General features: G+C 43.9%; 4 protein-coding genes across 4 annotated transcripts; 3 read left to right on the top strand and 1 right to left on the bottom strand.

The window, feature by feature from the left end:
* Nucleotides 1–1,145: 1,145 nt before the first annotated feature.
* Nucleotides 1,146–2,856, top strand: EAE97_001115 (uncharacterized protein; the record flags this gene model as incomplete). Its single annotated transcript, XM_038871625.1, has 2 exons — nt 1,146–1,200; nt 1,265–2,856. The coding sequence occupies 2 exons, from the start codon at nt 1,146–1,148 to the stop codon at nt 2,854–2,856; spliced, it is 1,647 nt and encodes a 548-aa protein (XP_038737526.1).
* A 647-nt stretch (nt 2,857–3,503) lies between these two features.
* On the top strand, nt 3,504–4,952 carry EAE97_001114 (uncharacterized protein; the record flags this gene model as incomplete). Its single annotated transcript, XM_038871624.1, has 2 exons — nt 3,504–3,749; nt 3,807–4,952. 2 exons carry the CDS (start codon nt 3,504–3,506, stop codon nt 4,950–4,952), a joined length of 1,392 nt encoding a protein of 463 aa, XP_038737525.1.
* Nucleotides 4,953–6,193: 1,241 nt separating this feature from the next.
* On the bottom strand, nt 6,194–8,873 carry EAE97_001113 (uncharacterized protein; the record flags this gene model as incomplete). The annotated part of the gene is made up of 3 exons (XM_038871623.1): nt 6,194–7,037; nt 7,088–7,662; nt 7,716–8,873. 3 exons carry the CDS (start codon nt 8,871–8,873, stop codon nt 6,194–6,196), a joined length of 2,577 nt encoding a protein of 858 aa, XP_038737524.1.
* Nucleotides 8,874–11,390: 2,517 nt separating this feature from the next.
* On the top strand, nt 11,391–16,353 carry EAE97_001112 (uncharacterized protein; the record flags this gene model as incomplete). Its single annotated transcript, XM_038871622.1, has 3 exons — nt 11,391–14,932; nt 14,979–15,191; nt 15,240–16,353. 3 exons carry the CDS (start codon nt 11,391–11,393, stop codon nt 16,351–16,353), a joined length of 4,869 nt encoding a protein of 1,622 aa, XP_038737523.1.
* Nucleotides 16,354–16,883: the final 530 nt, after the last annotated feature.

Here is a 16,883-nt window from a genome sequence, read left to right as displayed (position 1 = left end):
AGGCAAACCCAACAACCAAGATCCTAAAAACTTGGAAAAAAGTTTGGGCTCGGAGAGTGAATATTCCAAGTCGATGTCACGTATATAGGGACCGAATTTCCGAGGGGGACATGTTGAGAAAAGGATACTTGATAAAATGGGGAAGGAGGTAGATCTTGGGAGTATTGCTGTCGATCGTGTGCACTGTCGTCGAGGTTTGTACGGTTTGATCATCGGTAGCTAAACCACAGATCAATGGATCTGCTGCGTGAAAGATAGCATAAGAATCTAATTCTGAATTAAATTCTATTCTTAATTGCGCCAGAACTCTTAGCACATTCTTCTGTTAAGGCACCTCGAAATATATAGGAAACAAATTCTGCATCTTCACTTCCGATACGACATCAATTACAAACAAGACTCTGAAAAGGCTAGGAAGTGAGCAAAGAAAGCAAAGAAAGCAAGATCTTAACAACAGCAACTTCTTGAACTGCCTGAGAAGTGCTAGATGAAATTAATGACTATAGTATTTGAGACATTGCGGGTTTGGTTGTGCTGTGTAGTATATGCAGCTGTTTTCGAATATTCGCAGGGAAGAGTTGATCCACCACCGTTTATCTAACCAAGACACCTAGTCTGACACCGTTTTGATATCCATGAACTGAACAGCTAGTATGCATGCTGTACATAAGACCTAATTATTGGATTGTTGATATGGTATAGTAGCTAGTTCAATGAACATCTGTACTTTTGTACAACGCAAGGCCTTACATGAACCTGGCTAAGAAGATATCTATTACTGTATTCGTGCCACGTTCTTCTAGAACATTTCACCATGCTTAAGTCCGCTCCGTCCCGCGCCCCTATCAGTTCGCGCTAGCCCATTAGCTTTGGGAATCTATCAGCACGTGATATTCTACGGCGAATTCCAGAAGAATCATTGCTCGATCCGTATCCGTCGTTGAAGGCATTTTGGAGCTGGATGCATAAAGTTTTATAAAGTTTTACAACAATTTGTTCTTCTTAGAAACAACACTTATTTATGATCTTTCATTTCGAATAAATTCATTCCTTCTCTCTATTAGAACTCTGTGTAATACTACAACTTCGATACTCTGTTCATACCTTTTTTTGTCATATCATTCCTAAGGGAATTCACCATAAGAATGAGCGCTTCATCAAGAATTGTCCGCAGTGCGGCGCAAACATCATTCATAGGAGGTTTGTTCACATTCAACCCAGCTCATAAATATGGAATTAATGAAGTACTAACTGCTACTTCTAGCTCGTGCCCTTCAACGATCTTCTCTCAGTCCCACAGCAGCATATTTACGTCGTAATGCTCGAACTCTTCCATCACAAATGCCAGCACTGGCTATTTTAATCCCACGAAGGGGTGTAACGACAGATACTCATACATCGGGAGGGACAAATGGTGCACCACCACCAGGTTTCAATGCCGAACAAGCCAGAAAACCAATCAAAGAAACTCCAATTAGCTCCAATGCGACGTCAAAAGCTGGTGTGAAGCAAGCCGGCAAACATGAAATAGACCCTATTCCAAGCAATGAGGCTACTGGAGTACCGAAAACTGATGCCTCTGAAGGCTTGACACTCTCGGAACTGGCTGGCTCAACTGGAAAGTCGATGGAAAAACCAGACGGCGAGAAAGCAGAGAAAAAGTTGACACTCGGACAAAAGATTAAGAAAGAGGCTGCACATTATTGGGATGGTACGAAATTGCTGGGAACAGAAATCAAGATTAGTTCACGTCTAGCATTGAAGATGGCTGCAGGATACGAGCTCAGTCGCAGAGAGCACAGGCAACTACGAAGAACAGTCCAAGATATGGCACGATTAGTACCATTTTCCGTATTTGTTCTTGTGCCATTCGCAGAACTTCTTCTTCCCATTGCTCTCAAGCTATTCCCCAACATGCTTCCAAGCACATACGAGGCACAGAAATCAAAAGATGCTAAAGTATCTTCACTTCGTGCAACTAGAAAGGATGTCAGCAACTTCTTGCGAAGTACCTTGAAAGAAACCGGACTTCCATTGAGTACAGCAAATGCTCACATCGAGGAGTTTGCTCAATTTTTCCGCAAAGTTAGAGCCACTGGTGAAACACCTAGTGCTTCGGAAGTCATCAAAGTCTGCCAGATATTCAAGGACGATTTGACTTTGGACAATTTATCTCGCCCCCAACTCGTTGGTATGTGCAGATACATGAACCTTAACACTTTTGGTACCGATACCATGCTTCGTTATCAGATTCGTCATCGTATGAGACAAATCAAGAGAGACGATCGTGCTATCAGCTTTGAGGGTGTAGAAAGTTTGTCTGTCCCAGAACTTCAGGTCGCTTGTCTCAACCGTGGTATCAGGACTCACGGAATGTCTCCTGGTCGTCTTCGCGATGATCTTCAAGCTTGGTTAGAATTGAGACTGAAGCATGGAGTTCCCTCTACATTATTGGTATTGAGCAATGCTTTTATGTATGCTCAAGGCAAGGAGGCTGAATTTTCAACCCAAATTGATGCACTTACTGGCGTTCTTTCGTCCATTCCAGAGGAGTTATTCCATGAGATTGAGCTTGAAGTCCACAATGCAGAGGGTGCTGCCACCAATAAACAACGTCTTGAGGTCTTGAAGGAGCAACAAGAGCTTATCGAGGAAGAAAATGAGCAAAACGAGGAGAACACCGGAGAAGGCAGAGCCACTCCTCGAGATAACGAAGATATTGATGAAACAGAAGAGAGACGTATGGAGGCCAAAGATGGAGCAGATAAGGATCAAGTGAGTGAGGCCATTGCTGCCGAGAAAGATGGAGAACTATTAAAGCAGGAAGATAGCAAGGCAAGAGAAGAAAAGCCATAAGCTTAACCTGATGTGTATACTTGAAAATTCTTCTCAATTGTTGTTTTAAAAGCTATAGCATTACTGGATCGGTTTACGCATGGATAAAATGGATTGGATGGGAATGCGATAGACCTTTACAGTTATAGACACTGATTGCCATGATTGTGCATCAGATTACACAGCAGCACAGCGCAGTATTAAAATATCAATCAATACCAAAGTTTTTTTTAATAATCTCATTCAAAATGCCTTTGCGTATTACCTATTTTTGTAGATATAGGTAGGTAATAAGTACTAGTATTCGTATAATATACTTTGGATAAAAAGCTACACTTGTAAGAGTCGTGAGTTCGTTCTTGACCAATTTGAAAGCTCAAAGAGGTTTGGTTCCCATTGATGACATCGGTCCGCGCCTCTTCAGATGTTGACGAGGGAAGCTTCCATGATTGTTGCATAGGAAATCCTCCAAAAATTAATTCACTACAATTATTCTCACCACTTTTTGAGTACAAATTAAGACAAAATTCGCATTATAACTCATAAATATTATTTGAGCATTGTCCATCGAAATCATTTGTATAGCAACCAGCCCTCTACGACACCAAGCTTCCCTACCCTACCCACGAAAACAAGCTCCGATTGCCCCGCGCACTTCAACTGCGAAGATGGACCACGACGATTTCGCCAATGTCGAATGGCAGAACAATCAGAGAGGGCATTCGCAAAGTGATGATGAAGGCGAAAAACCAGACGCCAACAGTAAAAGTGGTGAAACCCAGGCTGGCCCAAATGCAGATGCTCTTGATCTAGCGGGCGTCGGAGAAGGGGTTCTAGAATGTACAGTTGGATCACCTATCAAGGAGAACGATGGGACTAAAGATGCCTTTGTTTCGTATCTTGTTACTACGCATGTTCGTCTTTACGGGAATGCCGAGGGGCGTAGGGTGATTTACTGATTTGATATTTAGACTACGTTTCCTTCTTTTCAGAAGCCTACGACGACGGTTCGAAGACGATTTACGGATTTTGTGTTTTTATACAATACTCTTTTTAGGGAATATCCAGCATGTGCTGTTCCTCCTCTACCAGATAAGCATAAGATGGAATATGTCCGAGGTGATCGATTCGGGGTAGATTTCATGCAAAGACGAGCCAACTCTCTCGCACGTTTCCTCACCCGGCTCACTCTTCACCCTGTTCTCCGTCGTAGCGCCCTTCTGATAATCTTCCTGGAAAGTTCGGACTGGAATGCGACAATGAGGTCGCGCCCTTCTCGAGGCGCTTCTCGAGATGAACAAGCTGCAGGAGTCTTTGACAATTTTACGGATACATTTATAAATGCCTTTACCAAAGTCCATAAACCCGATCAACGATTTATAGAAGTCAAAGGAAAATCTGACAAATTGGACGAAGATCTCGGACACATTGAAAAGATTGTTGCTCGCGTAGCTCGTCGTGAAGGCGATTTAGAAACGGATTATAAAGATCTAGCCGAACAATTTCAACGGTTAATCAATCTTGAGCCCGAAATTGAAACCAGTATTCACGGATTCAGCGCTAGTGTGGAAGATACTAGTGCAGGAATCAAATCATTGAAGGACCATACAGATCAAAACTATCTCGGAAGTTTGAGGGATATGCAGGCTTATAGCACGGCGGTCAAAAACTTATTAAAAACTCGCGAGCAGAAACAACTCGATTTTGAACAATTAACTGAATATCTGGCAAAATCCACCAATGACCGGGATCAGCTAGCCTCGTCTCATGGTTCTGGAGCCCTGACTGGAGCAGGCGGGTTTATTCGCTCGAAAATCGAAGATGTGAGAGGAGTTGATCATGAACAATCTCGCAGAGAAAGGCTACGGAGGTTGGAATTGAGGATAGAGGAATTGACGAAGGAAGTTGAAGATGCGAAGAAAACGACGGAAGCTTTCGATGAGGAGGTTGTGAGAGAGGTGTCGGATTTTGAGAGGATCAAAAGGGTTGAGTTCAGGAGTCAACTAGGGGCATTGGCGGATGTCCATAGGGATTTTTATGATGGGGTAGCGAGGATTTGGGAGGGCTATGTTAAGGAGATGGGTGGTGATCTGGTGGTTGGGGAGGTGGAGGCTTAAGGCGGGAGTAGACTGATGTTGCAATGAGAGAATATTTGATGGGTGGAAAAAAGGAAGTAATGCAACAGGAAGAAAGTAGATGGATGAGTGGCTGTTTGTCTTGTCTTGTCTTGTGTTATCTGATGGGAATAAGTTTTCGGATTGAATGATTAATTGATTGCAAGAAAGTACCAACCTAGGCGTTTTATGGTTTCGGAGCACGAGATTCTCATCAAGGAGAAGAATGGTGATGATGGGCGTGGGGATGGAAATGGGGATGGGATGATGGGATGATGGGTAGGCTTATGGTTATGAATGGGAGCTTTACGTTATGCGTCTAGGTAGATGAGAATAATGATATATATTTACATACACTTGACGCATATTTCTGGCTCCTATGTTTTGGATTCTGAAAATCTGGACTCTGTTGAGGGTTTGGTTTACATTGGTTGGTGTCGATATATACATACCTAGGTAGGAGGGGAGATACGCTGGAAAGGGGAATGACAATTGAATGGATTGGTTGATGGTTTTGAATTCGCAAGCCAGTTAACTCCTCTTGTCTAGTCTCGCTAGGAGATTTCATGGATGGATTCGCTGTAGATCGGATCTGGTGGATCGGATAATGAGATGTAAATACTAGGTATACTTTTGTACTATTATACTATTATACCCATTTCTTTCTTCGCTTTCTTCATTCTCTTCCTCCCTCCTTCTCCCATCTTCCTTTCTCCATCCCTTACCTCAAACAGCAAACCCACATATAAAGTATCGCTATTGACTGTACTCGAGTATATCTATCCCCCCCTCACCCGGGGAACGTGATTGATTACGGGGAATCGAGATATCCAGATATTTAAAGACAGAATAATAAAGCATGTATAAAAGAACAGAACAATCCATACCTACTCAGAAACTGGTATTGTATTGTATCATATCCTATGCTATGCCACAATATTTCACCCTGTATTTCACAAGAAGATACATATCCATCCATTCAGCATCAATCCGAAAATCCCATAAAAACAAAACGCCAATTGTAACCATCCATGCATGCATACCAACTAGCCCATGAGTTCATCACCCAATTTCTCTCCACTCAATGTTCAATTGCCAATCGTTAAGTTCAATTCAGTTCTTTTATTCTTTTTCTGATATTCAAAAAGTATGCCTTCCAATCCATTTCATTTCATTTCTCTATCTCTGTGCTGAAGTTCCTACAACAATACTGCTCGTTACCCACAACTTATATAACAACTCCGTCACTTATTCAAAGGTTTTTTCTCGCCCTTCACATTGACCGCGCTCTCATCATCACTATCCTCGTCATCATCGTCTCCGACAACATGATGCCCGCTTCCGCTACCCGTCCCCTCACTCTCTCCATCATCCTCATACAATTTCTTTTCTCTCTCATCGCCCCCATCTCTATACTCATCATCTTCATCATCACTGCCAGCAGCAAACGCATCATAAAGCTCTCCTGCTCTCCTCTTTCCTCCCTTCTTCATACTCATTTCAGTATTACCGGCCAACGCTTCCGCTTCATCATCCTCGAGGAGATCAAACTCCCATTCGTCTCTTGGGTTGTTGCGGAGACGCTTGCGGCGCGCCATGTAGAGGTATACACCTAGACCTGCACAGAAAGCGGTGATGAGACCCAAAGCACCGTAGATCCAGATTTGGGTTTTGGAAGAGACGCCGAAGGTGGGGAGGAAGGATGGAATCCATGTTGAGGGAGTGGTAGTCTCTGATTCTGCAGGTGCAGTGGAGGTAGGAGAGGTTAGCTCATCCTCTGTACCTGAAGGCTTGGCGTTGATAGGTCGATCGGGGTGGTCAGATGGAACACTTGGGAGTTCACCGGTTGGGGCTGCGGGGTTGGTTGGAGCTGCTGTTGCGGCTGATGTGACTCCGGCAATGGTAGTTGTAGCAATCTCGGCGTGATTATCATCGTCATGTTCAGTAGGCATTGGAAGTACGAGCGCTTTTTCGGCATCGATGGACTCTCCCCATAGTTTGAGATGCCAATCCGTGAAGGTTCCGTTATGTTCGTTGACGAAAGCATCCCTGACGGTGATGGTCCAAGTTCCAATACCAGATTCACCCCTATATACTTATTAGTAAAATGTCACAAATTGGTCTTGGATAATATCTACCAGTGAACGACAGACATGAAAGTCCAATCGTCATATCCCTCGGGCTCAGAATCATAACGTCGTGCTGCAGAAAGATGGCTGACTAGCTTGTCTGGACTGACCAAATCGACGCTCAAATCTCCTCGCTTAGTGTGTGCAATGTTCATTGTAACTTGCACATGCTCCAATCTCTCCAGATTTGCTTGTTGTAACATTTCTTTGGTGACTTCGAAGGAAACCGAAATACCGTCATCTCCTTGAGGAATGGCTTGATTGACATGAATCCAAGGAGAATAGAACCAAGCTTGCGGCTTAACATTCTTGAAATCTTTTGCGGCTTCGATTGTGGCCCAGGTATCAATCTTCCCGTATCCAAAAGTATGACTGAATTTTTTTCCAATAGTTGTTGTTTGCCATTCACCAGTGTCAAGATCAACCGGTAAAGCAGTTGACATGACGAGGTATTGCATATCTCTCCAGCTGAGATCTGGTCGGATTTGCAAAACCAAAGCAAAAATTCCTGCTGCTAGAGGTGCAGCGGCGGAAGTACCACCATGTGCATCAGAACAAGCGTTTGTACCAACGTCGGTTGTGTGCTATAACATAGTTAGCCCTTGTTTTACATAGATTGGGGTGGGGGTAAACCTACAATGGAATCTCCACTTCCACTACTGTATGTTACTACTAGCTGAGCGGAACACTTCTCTGAATAATACGGGTGTAGGCCCTTTCTATCAATCGCTCCAACAGTGATACTGTAAATACTATTGGTATAACCATCAAAGTTACAATTATCTTCATTCGCGGCGCCGTTTCCGGATGCAAACACATAGATTGAACCTAACCCACCACGTCCCTTTTGAACTGCATTTACCATGGCCCTCTTGATGAGTATACCTGGAGCGTCCATCGATCTTCCATCATCAGGAGGACCCCACGAGCAAGAATAAATCTGGTTGTGCTGATATGCGTAATTCATGGCGACGGCTTCATCGGCATCTGTAATCATTTTGGATAAAATACGAATTCCGGCGATTTTCGAATCGTAGGCAACTCCTACACCACAAACATCGTTCTTGGCAGCGGAAACTTCACCTGCACATCGTGTGCCATGCTTATCATCCGACAATCGAGGTTTTGGCTCTAGGGTATTCTCGTTGAAATCGTAAGACCCTTCAGCGTAGTAATTGGGCTTCAAGTCATTGCTGTACATGTCTAACCCATCATCCACGATGGCGACAATCGAGCCTGTACCAGTGATATTCTGCATCCATACATCGGTAACATTTACATCGTGTCCGACTTGTACTGGATTGTACAAATGCCATTGATCTTTGAATATTGGATCTTGAATTCCCAACGCTTTTTGAACGGCTTGTTGTTTCGCAACCGCGGAATCGACTGGTGGCGTGGTATCTTGTCGTTTGTCGACTTCGTATCCTTCAGGCGCGGACCGCATTAAACCTCTCTTCTCCATTCTAGCCTTCAACTTTTGTTTTTGAGCATACCTCACGGTATCCAGTATATCAAAGTCGCCCAGCTCCCGCATCCGTCTCTTCCGCATCTTCAAAGCTGTATGAACAACATCTTCATCTTGCTTGTGCGTCGAGAAAATGTGGTGATCCTCCAACTCTCCCAGTTGGCCATCGTGGGTTAAGCCCAGTCTCCCTGCGACTTGTACTGGATCTGCGGTAGAATCGAGATGTAGGACATAGTAATCTTGAGCATCATAATTTCGTGGGCGCAAATTTACAGCATTTGCCAGAACCCCCAGACCAAATAGGCCGATGAGTGTGTGTAATTTCATGTCGTGTTATAACGTCGCGAGTTTCGACGTTGAATTGAGAATCGAATCCCTTCACACCCCGAGAGTAATTATAATCAAACGGAATCTCTTAACGGTGTCGCATGGATGATAAACTTCTTCGTTCCAATCTCGACTAATGATGCCAAATAAATTATTGGACGTGTAACAATAAAGTGTTCAATTGAATGAACAAAGGACTCGTAAGTCCAGTTGGGTTATTGATTAGGTGGTATCAAGCGCTGCGGTGCGTAGAGTAGCGTAACCTTATTACTTGTTACTACGGAGTGCCGATGGATGCAAAGTAAGCAAGACGCAATGCGATGATTTATCTTCGCCACAAAGGATGGATGTGATGGAGTGTACAGTGAGTAACGTTTAAGACAATAAATAGAAAGAAGAGAAATAAATACTGTAAGAGACTTTTGTGAAAGGTCAGTGAGGAGGTATGGAATGGTATTAAATAAATAAGCAGATGGACAAAAACAAAAGACCACCAGGACTTTAGGTTTGATCTGATGGTGATCCTTCACGTTTTGACTTCTTTGATGTTTCGCAGTTGTTCTAGGTTGGTATTCTCGGTGTTCTTATTATTAAGTAGGGTCGTGGTAGTAGCTTTTTGAGCGGGAGATGGGCGTGGTGGGTTGGTAGGTAGATAGATAGGTATGTCAGTAGCTTTCTAGTCCCCTTACCCTTGGGCCCTCTGGGATAGGATCAGAACACTTATTAGCAGGATTAGGATGGAAGATCAGAAACAAAATGGAGTATACGATGTTATGGATTTTCGATGGATTCCCCAGCTCGTATGAGAGTACAGACGGTGTGCTTTTTGCACGGATTTCCATTCGCACTGTGGACGGAAGAGAAGGTGACCTAAGAACTAGTAACTATTTCATACGATGTTTCAGGAATAATATGTTGTTGATAATAAGTATTATAGTAATAGCTACTGAGATAGGTGTATATGTATATGTATATATAGGTTATACGCAGGTGATATACGCAGGTAATATCCAGATTCACCTGCACGTGGGTAAACTTCTGGATATATATACACATATATAAATCTGCATAAGTTATAAAGATAGATATATATACTGTATACGCTGCACTCGAGTATGTGATAATTATTATTAAATTCAATCTTCTGCCTGACTCCTGACTTGACTTCAGCGTGTATTTGAACTAAGCCAAGACAGCTCTAGAGTCTTTGGTCCCTCAAACTCAAATCCGTATATCAGATAAAGTACTAGGTATGCTTCTATCAGGTACAAGAGTCAAGAAAGGAATGCAATGAAACATTACTGGGTTGGTAGCCGTCACTTCAAAACATCCAAAGTATCTAGTACATATATATATACATACATAGCTAGATTCCCTGATACCTTTGGTTCCAGGATCTAAGTAGTACGGACAGCAAGCATTGGAGCTGTATATTCAACAGTTTCCCCTCTCATCTCATCATTATTTTCAAGGCTCTACATTACACTACTCCTATAAATTATCTAGTATATGCCTTGTTCCATACTTCCATGCTTCCATAGGTACATTATCGTGGTAGTAGGTAGTCTCGTAGTGTGGGGTTTGAATTTGCTTAAGCAAATTGAGTCGAGGTGCGTGAATGACTCAAGTTTCGACAGTTCCACCCCCTCCCTCATCGTACATCTTCAATGCTTCACATACACGATGAGATCTCATTACTCACATCAATTCTTTCTCCCATACAGGAACTGTCTATTTCGACATCTTCCGCCGGTACCTACATGCCAGAGTCATGTTTCGCACACTAGCTTGGTTCAATGGCATCCACAATCACATACATACAACTTCTCCATGCCGCTTTTCAACGAACTGCTTCACACTAACGGTGTCCAACCTCAACCCGACCCTTGAAAACCCTGGATGAGCTCATGAGCTCCCTCGACTTCGTGTCTGCGTGTTATCCAATTGATCTGTGCCAACCTAGTCAATCTCCAAAGCAGCAGTCCAAATTGTATGCAAGCTCTTTTACCGCTAATGCCGGGATTTCCAAGGGTTTTGGTGAACTCTGTCATGAAAAGGAAGAAAAAAAGGACGAGGTATTTGATAGAACAAGAGGCCCAAGGTGAGTGAATGTTGTGATACCCAGCCTCCGCGATTTCTCACCATCGAGTCAATCCTTATTTTATCAGATCCTGCGGTTTGCATATTCTCTTGCTCTTGCTATCCATCCGCATCTCGCGCTAATCATGTTATTCCATTTCGAGTGAGTTTCGAAATCGTGCCTTCACTGATATACCCGGCGCAAACCTCGAGTAAGGATAATTTGATGACGACAGTGAAGATAAATTATCAGCTCACAAACTGCAATACACAACCAACAAAGATATCGCCTTTGAATCCCACTTTGTGAACATAGGGTTGAATAGTGATTCTCACAAAAATATTATCCTTTGATCTCTAGAAAATATTTAAGGTTCATTTTGACACCGACTTGTCTAGAATCGGAAGGCAGGAGTGTTCGTCTTAGTCTCATAAAGAATGGCAGCACCATATTGGGGGCAACTGCCTCCTCCAAAAGTCTCAAGGCAAGGCTCAATTGGCTCTGCGGCGGATCCAAATTCAAGAAAGAACAGTCTATCTGTTGATACAAAAAAAGACCGACTTGCCTCTCAAGATCCAAGACGCAATCGAGAATCGACACAAACAGAAGCTCCGACGATATCTACACAAAGTCCATTTGCTTCTCCAGTTGCTTCAACCTTTCGGGGAGATGGTCTAGCCCCTCGACCTCCATCATTCCCATACGATACTCCCAGCACATCCTACGATAACGACTACCTGGAGAAGAGGAGAAGGCGTGGAGAAAGTCGGAACAAAGATAACCTACGCGAATTCAACCAGGCTATTTCTCCGTCAATTGCTGCGAATAAATCTAGAGCACCTCCATCAGGTAGCTATAACGAGCCCGTGGCTAGTGGAGCATTGTTTGCGGATCAAACTCCAGCGAGGCCGAGGCCAGCTCGCAAATCGGATGGTGCCGATACTATAAAATCTCAGGAAACGAACTGGGAAGTTCTCGGCACATCTTCTCCGATCAGTGAAAGAGACACCGTTCAAAGATCTAATACAACTGGTAGAGGCGACGGTAAGGGCTACTCGCGCAGAGGAGGCCATACATCAAGTGGAGAACGGCCTAGACGCAGTCAAACTTCTGATACGCATACTAGACAAGCTTCATTTTCTGAAGCGGCAGAGGTCCAACGACGGAAGGAGTGGGCATCAGACAGGTCTCCTTTACAAAGATTGGAATTGACCCTTGACAGCATCACAAAAGAGGAGAAGCGAGCACGTGTAGAAGAAGCCGAGCGAGTAATTAAGGAAAAAGAAGGAAAGCCTACACGCACTATTGAGCAGCCCACACAAAACACAGTCCGTTTCAGAAATCGACCAGTTGCCAAAGCTCCCGAAGGTAGTTTGCAACCAGAAAGACGACCGGTTATCGCAGAAAACCTTCCGCGGACTTCAAGTATCAAATCACAAGAGAGCTTCACACGCAGTGGATCTGTCCTGGAAAGGATACCAATTACACATATATCACCTCCAATCGGTGTTATCCAGGAAAGGGGTCCCATTTCCAGTCGCGATATCCAGAGCAACACAATCCCACAACGCACATCCAGTAAAAAGCAAAAGTCTGGTTTACCAATAGCGGTTGGGGCTGCAGCCGCTGTTGAATCTTCTGGCCCTCTTTACCGAAGCAAGAGCAATAAATTGAGAAAAGATCCACCACCAGATCATTGGAGCCGACGCCAGGCTGGGACTGACAGGCAACCTGAGGACGACGTGCTACCTAGTCTTGCAGCGGGTCAACAAGCTCTGCCACTTCCTCGGAGAGCAACAGAACCCATTTCATCTAGAAATCTGCCGGTTCGCGAACCAGATTTTAGTGACGAGTCTCCGTTCGACTCTGAAGAAGAGACGAGGGGTATCTCCTTTAGACGAGGGCCGAAACGAAAAATGGAGCAATTGACTGGACAGAATCAATCTTTGAAGCATTCGTCATCTGTCAAAAACGATCGGAAAACAAGTTCTATCTCTTCAAAAGATCACACATATCCACCGGTGGCTGGTGATGGACCCATGGATGAAGAGGAGCATCATCGTCATCATGACCATCACAATCTTAGTGAAATCTTTCACCATCATCATAACTACGAACCAGGGAAAGGATTATATGCTCCCTCGCAACGACTTACTGAGTGGAAGAAGGGCGAGAAGGCTTTGCTGGCAGGTGCTTTGTTAGACCTTGAAGACGAAGCAAGCGAAAGTGACATCGGTCCGAAGGGGGCGTGGTGGGAATCTGGTCCCAGCAGGAAACGCTCTGTCAAACAGAAGAAGGCTGAAGCGTATGACGGGGAATATGATGACAATAATGGTACAGTACCTTTAGCTTTTGGTTCCATGGAAGACTGTGCCGGTTGTATTGCTGAGCAGCATATATCATCCACAACTCGCAGCTCTACTGGATTTGTTAAGTTGCGACCAAAACACAAATCTGGTTATGCGAGCAAAGTGATTGCTGCGAACCAATCATCTGACAAGCAGAAATCCCCTTCTATCCCCCCTACTCCAGATCATTCGCTAACATGTGCAATGCGGGTCATCCGCGTTCGTCCTGATATAGCTCCTACTAGATTTAAACCACCTCTATTCCTAAAGTGCGGACCACTTCTACGTTACCATGGCATACGTACTGAAAAGACATCCAGTCGTTCAGTGGCTCGTGGTCCTTTACCAGAACGTGAAGTCTGGAGAGGAAGTGTCATGATTGTGACTCAGGACTCAAGTTCATCCTACGAACTTGCTCCCACATTGAGGCTTTTTTTGCAGCCTATGGATTTGATGCCACCACCGCCAGCACAAGTTGATGGTCAAGACCTTGCTCCAGAATATATTGACCCTATCGCAGGAATGACTAAAATCGGACGAGATGGTAGGACGCTTTACACTCGTCCTGTTGAACACCTTCCAGAAGAGCAAGATCTTTCGAAGATCGAAACAGATGAAGGATTATTTGAGTCACATCGAAGCAATTTTGATGGAGGCGCAGACGCAAAACGTTCACGCAAGACAAAACAGTATGATGGAGAGAAGGCTGGGAAGTTTAAAGAAGTGCGAGGTTTTCGTTTGCATGCAGACAAGGGGTTCACGTTCTGGAGATTTAACATTGAAGTAGAATTGCGCAGCAAGCAACAAAGAATTGCTTATCGAATCAATCGTGGCCCAGCTACCGGTTTTTGGGTTCCAGCTCGTGGGCAAGCGATGAATATAATGTTCTATAGCTGTAACGGCTTCACCATGGATGTTCATCCAAATGACTTTAGTGGACCCGATCCTTTGTGGAGAGATGTTCTGAATACCCATCAAACACAACCATTTCATGTTATGCTTGGAGGTGGTGATCAGCTGTACAATGATCATATGATGCAACGAACGACACTCTTCAAGGAATGGCTCAATATCAAGAATCCTCTTCGTAAAGAAGCTTTACCTTTTACACCAGAGATGCAGGACGAAATGGAGCATTTCTATCTAGACAGCTATTGCATGTGGTTCTCTCAAGGTCTTTTTGGAGTTGCTAACTCACAAATTCCTATGATCAATATTTTTGATGATCACGATATTATCGATGGATTTGGTTCGTATCCAGATAGTTATATGAAATGCCCGGTTATGTCTGGCCTAGGAAGCGTGGCGTTCAAATACTATATGCTCTTCCAACAACAAAGTAGTATCGATGAAGGCGAAGATACCGAGCCTAGCTGGATTCTGGGAGCACAACCAGGACCATACATTCCTGAATTGAGTCGAAGTGTCTTCACAGGTCTAGGCCGTGGAATTGCATTTCTTGGCATAGATTGTCGCACCGAACGAATGAATGATGAAATTGTTACAGCTGAAACGTACACGAAGATTTTTGATCGACTTGAGAAGGATATTATTAAGGGTCAGACGAAGCATCTCATTGTTTTACTGGGGGTACCAATCGCTTACCCAAGAATGGTCTGGCTTGAAACTCTGTAAGTAGATTTCAGTGGTCTCTTCTCATTTCTAACAGATTTATAGCCTCACTTCCAAAGTCATGACGCCTCTGAAGGCCATGGGCCGTGCTGGCTTACTCGGGAAAAGTCTCATGAATCATTTTGATGGTGGGGTGGAAATTCTCGATGATCTCGATGATCATTGGACTGCAGCCCATCATAAGGAAGAGCGAAATTGGTTGATTCAAGAATTACAAGATTTGGCAGCCGAGAAGTCTGTTCGAATCACTATTCTAGGGTGTGTATAACTTTTCATAATGCTTAGAGAGAAGGCTAACACAAGCAGTGGTGACGTCCATCTCGGTGCTATTGGCCAATTTTATTCAAATCCTAAATTGAAAATTCCCAAGGATCACGATTATCGTTACATGACAAACATCATATCTTCGGCAATTGTCAATGCACCACCACCGGATATGCTGGCTGATATTTTAAACAAACGTAACAAAGTACACCATTTTGATGCAGACACAGACGAGGACATGATTCCAATCTTCACTCATGATGTGGATGGCAAACCTAGAAACAATAAACGGCTACTCAACCGTCGAAATTGGTGCTCGATACGGGAGTATAACCCAGCTCTAACTCGTCCTAGTTCACCAGACGCCACTACTTCATATGATGGTAGTATATCACCAGTACCTAGACGAGGCCTATTGCGTCGCTTCACTACCAAAGGACCTTCATATCGCCCCGACGCACCACCCTTATCAAATGCTTCGTTTTTCAACAGACGCCCGTCATTCTCACGTCCGTCATTATCTTTGTCCCGTCGAAATTCCACTGAATCCGCAAGACCAGGTAGCCTGAAAAGAACACTATCTTTAACACGAAAGGATTTCACGGGACTTTTCCGACGAAACAGTAAACGTCGAGACTCGGGTGGTATCAATGGATACGGCTCAGACAGCGAGGACGATCTATCATACAACCCGAATCTTGATGGTCCAGCATCCATGCGTGGTGGAGCTGGCGACGAATATTATGCGTTTGAAAACGAAGCTCCTCGTGCCACTTCCTACTCTGAAAAACAAGCTGCAACTTCTGTCGCGGGAAGTCAACCACAAGAACCGGTTTTTCAAAGAAACAAATTTCACCGTACTCCAACTGGTTTATCTGAGAAACAAATTAGAAAGGGTAGTTACCAAAACATCAATTTGGAGGGTGGATTGGATATTTGTTTGAATGTGGAAGTTAATCAGAAGGATCCAGCGGGTATCACTATGCCGTATAGACTTTTGGTTCCTGCGCTTTGGTATGAAGATGATATGGGTGATGAGGCTGCGAAGAGGAAGAGAGAATATGACTTAATTCTGTGGTTGAAGAAGAAGAGGGCAACCAAAGGACAAAGGGTGGATAATGGAAAGAGACTCGAGATGGCAGGGGACAGTGCGTAGAGGATGGTGATGGTGATAGGGGTGAATTAAGGCGATTATGGAGAGGGCGGGGAGGTAGAAGGGAGATGAGTGATGAGGATTACGATGATACGAAGACTAATGGATAAGCGATGAAGCGAGCGTACATGCGAGCCAGCGAACGAGCCAGAAAAAAACAAATATTACAATACCCCCCTTTTTGGCCGAAAAGTATTCACTATTTTGCTTGGTGTATCTTTTTATTCTTTTGTTCCCTTAACATTCTTCTGGTGTTTTGTTACTTGAGATTATTGCTAGGATTGGTTTGGTGGATGGGGATGGGGAGTGGGAAGCGATTATAAGTTGGGGATGGGAGAGGAATTATCAAAATAGTATGATTTGGTGGATTGACGGATTGATGGATAGATGGATGAATGGATGGATGGATGGAGAGCAGAATGGATGGTCTGTTACAAATGAGATGGACTTTTAGGTTCGATTGTTTAGGGGTGGTGGGATGAGATAGGAACTTTTAGGTTCGTGGTATAAAAGAGACCTGGCTACTTAGGTAT

The sequence above is a fragment of the Botrytis byssoidea genome (genome assembly GCF_014898295.1).
Source record: "Botrytis byssoidea strain MUCL 94 chromosome Unknown BBYS_002, whole genome shotgun sequence".
In the NCBI taxonomy this organism is placed as follows: domain Eukaryota; kingdom Fungi; phylum Ascomycota; class Leotiomycetes; order Helotiales; family Sclerotiniaceae; genus Botrytis; species Botrytis byssoidea.
This window is presented reverse-complemented; position numbering and strand designations above follow the sequence as displayed.